The sequence below is a fragment of the Accipiter gentilis genome, chromosome 2, assembly GCF_929443795.1.
Source record: "Accipiter gentilis chromosome 2, bAccGen1.1, whole genome shotgun sequence".
Taxonomy (NCBI): Eukaryota; Metazoa; Chordata; class Aves; order Accipitriformes; family Accipitridae; genus Astur; species Astur gentilis.
In genome coordinates this window covers 42,625,494-42,634,160 of record NC_064881.1, presented here as the reverse complement: position 1 = coordinate 42,634,160, position 8,667 = coordinate 42,625,494, and the positions used below count along the sequence as shown (strand labels likewise).

General features: G+C 46.6%; 1 protein-coding gene across 4 annotated transcripts in view; it reads right to left on the bottom strand.

Moving 5' to 3' along the window:
* Positions 1-463: 463 nt before the first annotated feature.
* The window catches only part of RNF139 (ring finger protein 139), a 28,265-nt gene continuing 20,061 nt past the window's right edge, over positions 464-8,667 (bottom strand). The window contains exons 1-2 of one of the 4 annotated variants that reach the window (XM_049826826.1): positions 7,807-8,051; positions 464-2,522 (exon numbers count right to left, since the gene is read on the bottom strand). In XM_049826826.1, coding sequence (XP_049682783.1) covers positions 712-2,522; positions 7,807-7,987 — 1,992 coding nt within the window. In that variant the 5' untranslated portion in view covers positions 7,988-8,051 and the 3' untranslated portion in view covers positions 464-711. Of the gene's footprint in view, positions 2,523-6,551; positions 7,177-7,806; positions 8,052-8,667 lie in introns of those variants that run through there. The other 3 variants (XM_049826836.1, XM_049826854.1, XM_049826845.1) reach the window with 3 other exon arrangements.

The following is an 8,667-nucleotide window of genomic DNA, read 5'->3' as shown; positions in this document are numbered from 1 at the left end:
TTCAAGGACAGCCCAAGCTAGCAACTCTTGTTAATACCTGTATGCATTACAAGATGAATATCAGGCTGTTGAGTTCACATGTAGAGCACTTCAAGCTACTACTGGTAATTCAGAAGTGTTTAACACATCAATGGCATGCTTTACTACTTTACCAGAAAGCTTAGCAGTTTTGTCTTTTGTTCCATGTACGCAAATGCTATAACATTAAGTCTACCAACCTAAATTTTTATTTATTTTTTTAAAACACAACTCACTAGTTTTTAACGATAAAGCTCTGCTAATACTGAATTTGTAAGTAAAGCTGCTTTGGTTCAGGCTTTTCATTTCTGATTTGACCCGCTGAACAGTCTGTTTTCACCAGTATTTTTCATTTGTATCCAGAACTCATTGATCAGGGATTACTGGTATACAGTCTTTGGCACAGCATTATCACTACATCAATTAAAGAGTGTTTTTCCAACCATCGTAAAAACATGTGAAAACATTTTATTCCATGTACAATAATGTACATAATTTTAAGGTGGTCATTAAAGAGACCAGCAAAAATTAGAGGTATATTTACAGTAGCACACACCACAGTAAACAACCACCATTCACAGACTCAACATTGAGATACTGCTGTTGTGCTTAAGTACAATAACCACAAAGTGATACTTTTATTCTGTTGAAGTCAATCTTAAACAAGTACCTCACGGCTTAGTAAAGAGCATCTTAATCACCAAGAGAGTTAGAGTCAACATTAAGAGTCTCGTTGAAGTGCTGTGCCACACAGTCATCATCTTCCTCATCACTATCAGAACTGTCATTATCTTCATTTAATTCATTTTCGGCATCAGCAGCTTCTTCTGCAGCTTGTACCGGATTTTCATTTGGTGCCACAAACCCACTGTTGTTAGAGATACTGGCATTTTCCTTGTCCTCAATATACACTTTCTGATGGCACATTGGGCAAGTGTCCTGAATGTACAGCCACTTCCGAAGACAAAGTGCATGAAAGTAATGGTTGCATGGAGTAATGCGAGCAGAGGTGGTGAACTCATGGTAGCAGATTGCACAGACATCATCTATTTCATGTAACCGACTTCCTTTTACCTCTGGAAGCGAGTTTATTTTCTTAACAGCAGTCCGGCGATTTATAAAAGTCTTCCAGCCATTCTTTGCTTGCAAGTAGATATTGAAGTATGCGTGTAGACACATCATGCAAGCACGAATCTTGCTTCCTGACTCAAAAACCATTGTGTAAGCTCCGTTTCCAAACATGATTACTCCAAATATAAACTCAATAATATTGCCAGTTGAACGAACATAATAGACATAATCATCAAGTTTTTCCCACAGCACATTATAGTAGCCATCAATCATAAACAATATATAAACAGTGATAGAAACTATTACTTTTAGGCAAAGCTCTACACAGAATGCTGTAACTGCAAAAAGCCATGTATTTAGTGCATAGTGGTGCCAGAGGATGTAGCTGAGCAGAACTGGGAGGATGAAAAGGCAAGCGGAAACAAACAGTACAGGGAAGTGTCTGCGAAACGATGACACATGGGAGGCACTGAGAGACATCAGCACAGGGTCTGTCATTCCATGGATAAAATGCAGGACTGCGGTCAGCAAAAGGCACATGTTTCGACTCAAGCGAACTAACCGTTCTTCTGGTTTCAGTCCACTTAAGCCAGTCTGCAGAGCCAAAATGAAAAACAAGACGGGCGCTACAAACCCAAGCCTTTTGTCATCCTCATCAGTTGATCCGATGAAGGCCAAGATACCGAGTCCCAAATAATGCGCTATTGAGGAAATGACGGCACTCATGCCTAGCACAGTTAAAGTAGAGTCACACCCACTTATGATCAGACTGCAAATCAGTTCCCAGCAGTTATCCCATGATATCAAGAAGAATTTTTCTTCTGTATTAGTTTCAGCCATCTTTACAACATATGTTAATACCACAGCTTGTGCTGTAAGTCTTGTTAGCCAGAAGACACGCAGTACAGCTGGAAACCGAATCCTTTTCCATGTATCTTCCATCAATAGCTGTAATCCATAAATGCGATACATGTGCCTCACCAGCAGATAAACATATCGTACCGAATAATAGAACCATTTAATTTTCATAACTAAAATGGCTGTGGTATTTAGTGTCAGAACTAGGCCTGAAATAAAAACTAGTATCTGCCGGATGTTTAAAGGTAATTCAACAACCAAGCCGATTACAGGAATCAGTATATCCAGGATGATGAGTTGAGAGTATATGGACTGCACGTTTAGCAATGTAACATACCCAATTCCAAAGGTAAGCTGAAGGATGGAAAGTGCCATCCATAGCGAAGGTCCTTTATGAGGGAAGATCTGAATTCCGAACGCAGCTGTGTAGTAGGCACTGTAGAAGTTTATGTGCAAAGAAGCATAGTAATTCACCAACACTGAAGTCACAGCCAGCAGAAATGCCGAGGCGATCATATAAAACTTGAAAAGTGCTCTCTGTTGTAAGACCAGAACAACACTGGATACAAAGACACCTAAAAACAGATTGAAATCATTTAGTTCTCAGCAGAAATTCAGCAACAGATGTTAACCTATTAGCTTTGGAGCTACATTTATTTAATGTATCGCTTCCCAATTAGTCACTCGTAACTTTGCATTGCCAATGGTACCCTTTTCAGGGAACAGACAAGAAGATGACTTAATCTCTGCATTTAATACATCTGTGCACTGCAGCTGCAATGCAAAGCCAATGCAAGCATTAAGTCACAATTACTGTTAAGTTCATCTGCCATTTCAGACTATAGCCGTGACAACTCCCAGCCTTTCCACCTTACTCTCGAAATCTAAGGGTAGACAAGTTCTAAAAGCAGAAAAGAGCTACCAGATACAGCATCATCTTTATAGGCAAAGTTATAAGAAATAAATGATTAAAATTTACCAAGTCTCTTTTAATTCACTTAAGCAAAGCACTCAACTACAGGTGTCCAAGCTGGGGTACTAATGGTAACAGTCACCTAAACAGTTTAGCTAAACACTTTAATGGCAAAAATAGTGAAAAATTGCTGTAGTTTACTGGGGGAGAGGGCACTCTTCTTGCAATTCCTTTCAGTTTCCTTTCATTTCTGATAAGACATCCTGAAACAAAAGTCTCACAGAGACAACCTTCCACAGTATAAAGCTTTTTTTGTATACAGAATCCAAACCTGCACCAATCGCCTCTTTGCCAATGCCAGTGCGAACTTGCGTCTTACTTGTTAGAAGTCAGATTTAGATCTTGAAATTCCTGTTCGCTAAGCTTTCCCTCATACTGACCATGCGCACATCTTGACCATGACTGGGAAGTCTGCACCTTCCTATAACAAATCCTATCACAGCATCTATAATACCTTGGTATTACATTTACGTCCTTGCATTAAATTCCTTCTGCAGTGTAGCTTATGAATTTCATCACTATGTACTACATAGGTAAGGGCTCTGCCCTAACAGGTGTTAAATTAAATGGCACTTATCACTAGATTAACTTCCTTAAAAGTTGTTTTCTTCAGGAAACACACTGCCTTTGTTTTGGGCTTCTCAATCAGCTTCCAGTCTGTGCAACTGCTTTCCCATCCAAACCAGTTTGGAGAGATTTTGATCTCTACAACTTATATTTGATTGCAAGTTGCTTTCAATCTCTGTACTAAATCTAATGAAATCACAAGTAATCCTCTTTCTACTGGAGGATAGCATCAATCTTTTCTGACGATTGTATTTTAGATTGTTCAAAATCCTCCATAATCAAGTGTTTAAAAGAATATTTAAGCCGTGGTACCTTGATCACAGGAATAAAAAAATTTGCTAAGACTCAGCATTTGATTCCACCAGTAGTGTTGCCAGCTGCTTGTATTAAGAAGAAAAAACAACAAAACAAAACAAACCAACCCCAAAACAAACAAACAAAACCCCCACCCAGCCTGGAGGACTGAGTAAGAAGGGATAGGATCAACATGAATCTATAGCAAAAGGCAAACTACAAAAAAGTTATTAATGCACCTTAACAGTATTCCTTGCCAGCAGCATTGGCTAATATAAAAACACTCTTCTTAACTAATCATTAACCTAGTAACCTTGTGAAGTGGACTAAGGAAAAGCCTCAATCAGACTACAGAAAGTGCCTAGTATCATACCTCAGTTCTACCATGAAAAGCTGAATATTTGTTACATACAGCACTTTTTTCTTTTTTTTTTTTTTTTAAAATAAGCTTGCCAGTTCCACTGCCTTTTCATGCATACCACCATAAACACTTTTGGGAAAGCTCACACTGCTGACAAGTTTGTACCCTTTGTCTTTTCTCACGACGCACAGAAAAGGCTCACATGCCTGTAACAAGCTCATTATTTAGATAATTCTGATCATTTGAGCCAAATGAGACACATTTTGCACTAAGCAGGCTGCTCTGAAACACGTCTGTTAACAAAGCCTATTTTTCTTCCTTACAGTTGCAGTAAAAGGCCTGTATTTAGATACTATAGGCCATCCTAAAACACTGATATTCCACAGCAAGACGCATCCCTAAAAACAGTACTACAATGAGTCAATAGAAAAGCTAGACTTACTGGTTCCTCTGAAGAGGGACTAACATAAGGCAAAGCATTTCTCTGTCAACACTTGTGTTGAGAAGTCAAGACACCCCCCCCCCAAAAAAAAAGAACCTCAAAAGACCACAGGAGGTAACTCAGAGCTCAGAAGGGTGGTGAGCGCTCCTCTCCATTTACGTAATTCAGCCCATCTTGCCACGACAAGACTTCCCCTTGCCCTGCAAAGTTTTCACCAAACAGTAAATCTGTTCCTGTTTTCCCCTCTCATAAGAAATGCTGCAGTTCCTCCTTTGATAAGATTTGCCTCATGTCTCTGTATATACTGCTGCTCATCTTTACCTGTCCCTATCTGTGCCAGCCCATCACCAACTGTCTCCAGCATGGCCTTCCAAACACAGCATTTAATCAAACCACACACGTTTACTTTTAAAATCGTTTCTTATGTTACAGTGAATCCCTCCCTCTCATTTTTATTCCTTCAACTCTGGCAATTTGTCAGTATCTTTATAGTAGCATGCTACCTAGGATTCAACTTTCAGTCAGCTGCAGGGTTTAATTACCTTTACGCATATGTATTTTAATCATGTGGAACTGCCAAATTTATCTTTTCCCTAGCCCCACAACCATTCTACTTCCTTCCACACCTTTCTACAGACTACAGTATTTATAGTAACCGCTCTCAAAAATCAGTGTCCTTGCTGAGGAGGGGACTGCTGTCAGAAGTTAACAGTTTCACACTCCTGGGGGTGCTGGTTCTGTGGGAACCCAGACACTTAAAAAGAAACACGCAAAGATACAAAAGGTAAACATCGTATTGGAGACAAAGCAAGGTTAATGAGAAATATTCAAGAAAAATTGCATTGCAGTTGTAGAACTTAGTTCTGTGCTGTGTGTAACTCTCCATACTTGTGTAAAAAATAAGTGATGGAAGAATCAGACCGAGGGATCCTGCAGTTAAGACTTTTTAAAAATTATACAGATCTCTATTAGCATTCTTGAAGAAACTGCAGAGTATTTCAGAACCGTTCAACATCACCCCTGAAAGCTATCCAATCTCCCCAGAGCCAGTCTCTGTATCTGGAGGACAAGCTCTGCGTTTATGCTATGCTAAATAGTATTGTGCTAGAGGGAAAATTTGGATCAGACTTTCAAAGCCTGCAAATGGTAACTAAAAGGGCAACTTCCCCACTATTGAAATACAAAATGATCCAAAACAAGTATTTTGGTTTATCCTAAGCAGCAAAAACCCAACCCCGTAATCCTTAAATTCAGATGAAGAAAAAATAGATGCAAAGGCACTCTGTTGTCTGAACCACATGGAAGATCTCTAACATCATCTTTCAGTGGTTACATTTTAATTTTTCTTTGATTTTGGAAAGCCAAGAACCACAGACCACTTGTCTCAAAGTACAAGATGAGTCTCTTGGCATAAACTGTTCCCAAAACTCTTTTGCAGGAGGCAGAGGAGGGATTACCCACTTCTTGCCCCAAACCCTTCCAGAAAAGTAATCATATAAATGCAATCCTGAAAAGCGCCTTAATCTGTTAATCCCAATATCACACACATTTAAGAGAGATAATCGAATAACACATCCACCGTTCTCATTTACATGGGATTAATTTCAAGGCACTTGCTACAGTGTCTGGATCATATGACGAAGGACTTGTAAAATTATGTTGGTGAGACAATGCAATGTAATTTATTTTTTTTTAAAAAAAGAATTATCGGTGGGGACCGCTCTTCGCAATTCCAGAAGTGTGGAACAAAGGGTCAAGAAAATGGGAAGTAGGGAGGAAGAACCCCTCCTCCCCCTCCCAAAGCCGTAGGTAGCAGCTGCAAGGGCAGGCAAAGGAAGCAAGTCAGGACCTCCTCGACCTCGCTTCTCACACCAGCAGCTTTCCCAGGCACCCTTTACCTAAGGAGAAGCAGCCCAAACGAAGCATCTGCTTTGTTTTGTTACCTTCCCCCTTCTTTCTCCTCCTACCTGCCATCACGCTGTAGGTTATCCTTCACTTTTTCCCCCTCCGCTCTTCAACTTCTGCAGTGCCGTCGCCACTACACTTCTCAGGGTGCACCTTTCCATTTAACCTCTCTTCTCAGCTTCCTACCCCAACAGCCATACCACCTACCTCCTTCCTGTTTTTTTCCTACTACAAACATCAAACAAAACACAAAATCAGCATGTCACAGGCCTGCAAAAAAAAAAAAAGCTCTCGCTGTATTTTGGATTCTCCTTTCCTTCCTTCCTGCCTGCCTCAGGACTCCCGGCTCCAAGATGCAGCATCACTACACAAGAGTTTGCAGAGCGGGGCTCCCTCCTAGCCGAGGCTACGTAAGAACCCCAGGTAACAAGTAATACTGAAAAATGAGAGTAATTTCACCTAGTTACACGAGTGATTTTCAGCCTTCATCCCAGGGAAGAAAAAAAGCTTCAAGACAACCATCGGTGAGTTTCAAGAAACTTCTCTTCCACCTGGGAACCAAATTCCCGGCATTTCCGAACGGCCGCTCCTAACACCAGAGCTTAACACCCGTGTTTCAGGAAGACCTCGCTCTACCCGAAGCGCTTTTCGAACAAAAAACCCCCACACACACCGCACCCCCACACGCCGACTCGCACCTTTTCCGCCCAGGAGGGGCCCCGCGCACATGGCGCCCGCCCGCCCGCCGCGGGCCCCAGGCTCGGCTCGGCCCGGTTCCCTGCGCCGCCGCCCGAGGGGCGCAGCCCCCCCCGGGTAAAGCGGGTGGGGTGGGGTGTGTGGGGGGAAATGCCACCCCAGCGAGGAGCCGCAGGGGCTCCGGGAGGGCGCCGGGAACCGGGGCGGGGGAGAAGATCTGCCCCGAGCGTCCGAGCAGGGGCTGCGGGGAGGCGGCTGAAAGGAGACGGCAGGAAGGGGTCGGAGACGGGGCGAGGAGAGAGACAGGCCGCGACAGCAGCAGCCCAGGAGGCGGCGGGCGGGCCGAGGGGACGGGGCAGAGCAGCGGCTGCGAACGAGGCCAGCGGGGGGCAGGCAGCGGCCAGGAGGGGCCCCGCACCGAGGGGGGCGCCGACCCACCACCACCACCACCACCCTCCCCCCCTCCACACACACACACACACACAGAGCGCCGGGCCGGTGGCGAAGGCCGGAGCTGCGAGGCGGGGCGGCAGCCGGCCCGTCCCGCGGCGGGAAGGAAGGGGAGGGGAGGGGAGGGGAGGGGAAGGTCTCTCTCAGGTCTCTCTCTCTCTCTCTCCTCACCCAGCAGCCGCAGCAGCGCGCCCAGGAGCGCGGCGCCCAAGGAGCCCCCCGGCAGCGGGGACGAGTTGAAGATGGCGTCGATGAGGAACAGGCTGGGCACCCGCAGCGCGACCTCCAGCCCGGAACGCAGCCGCGGGCCCAGCCGCAGCCACGGGAGCTGCGGAGGGCCCGGCGTCGCCATCCCCTGAGGGGGGTGGGGGGCAGGCAGCCCGCCTCTCCCGCCTCTTAAAAAGCGGAGGGGGAGAGGGGGGGGAGCGGTTGGGGTAACGGGGGTGGTGGAGGGCGGCCGACCGGCCGGCCGGCGGCCTCGCTACCGCCCCGCGCCCACCGCCCAGCCCGGCCGGGCCCCCCGCCGCGCCGCCGCCGCCTCCATGTTCCTCTGCGCTCCCTCGGCAGCGCCGGCCCCAGCGGGGCCGCGGGGGCGGGGCGGGGCGGGGCCGCGGGGGCGTCGCCAAGCGCGGCCCCGCCCCCGGCTCCACGACAGAGGGGAGGCGGCGGGCGGCGCGCGCGCGCGGAGCCGCCTTCCCCCGCCGGCGGCGGGAGAGCGGTGGCGCGCGCCGCCTGAGGCGACGACGGCGATGGATGGCGGCGCAGCGGGGCCGGCGGCCGGTTTCCCGTTCCCCCCCCCCCCCCCCCCCCTCCCCGGAGGGTCCTGGGGGTCCTACCGCGCTCCCGGGGAGCTTCGCCCTTCCCCCTCCGGCGTGTCCGCAGCGGCAAAGCGGGGAAAAAAACCCCCCAACAAACCAAACCAAAACCCGCGCCGTCTGCTATTACATAAAAGGTAAAGACGGGTTCACTTCTCGTATACCTAAGAGCACTACTCCACCACAGCGAATCCTTCTCCAAAACTAAAAAAGCCTG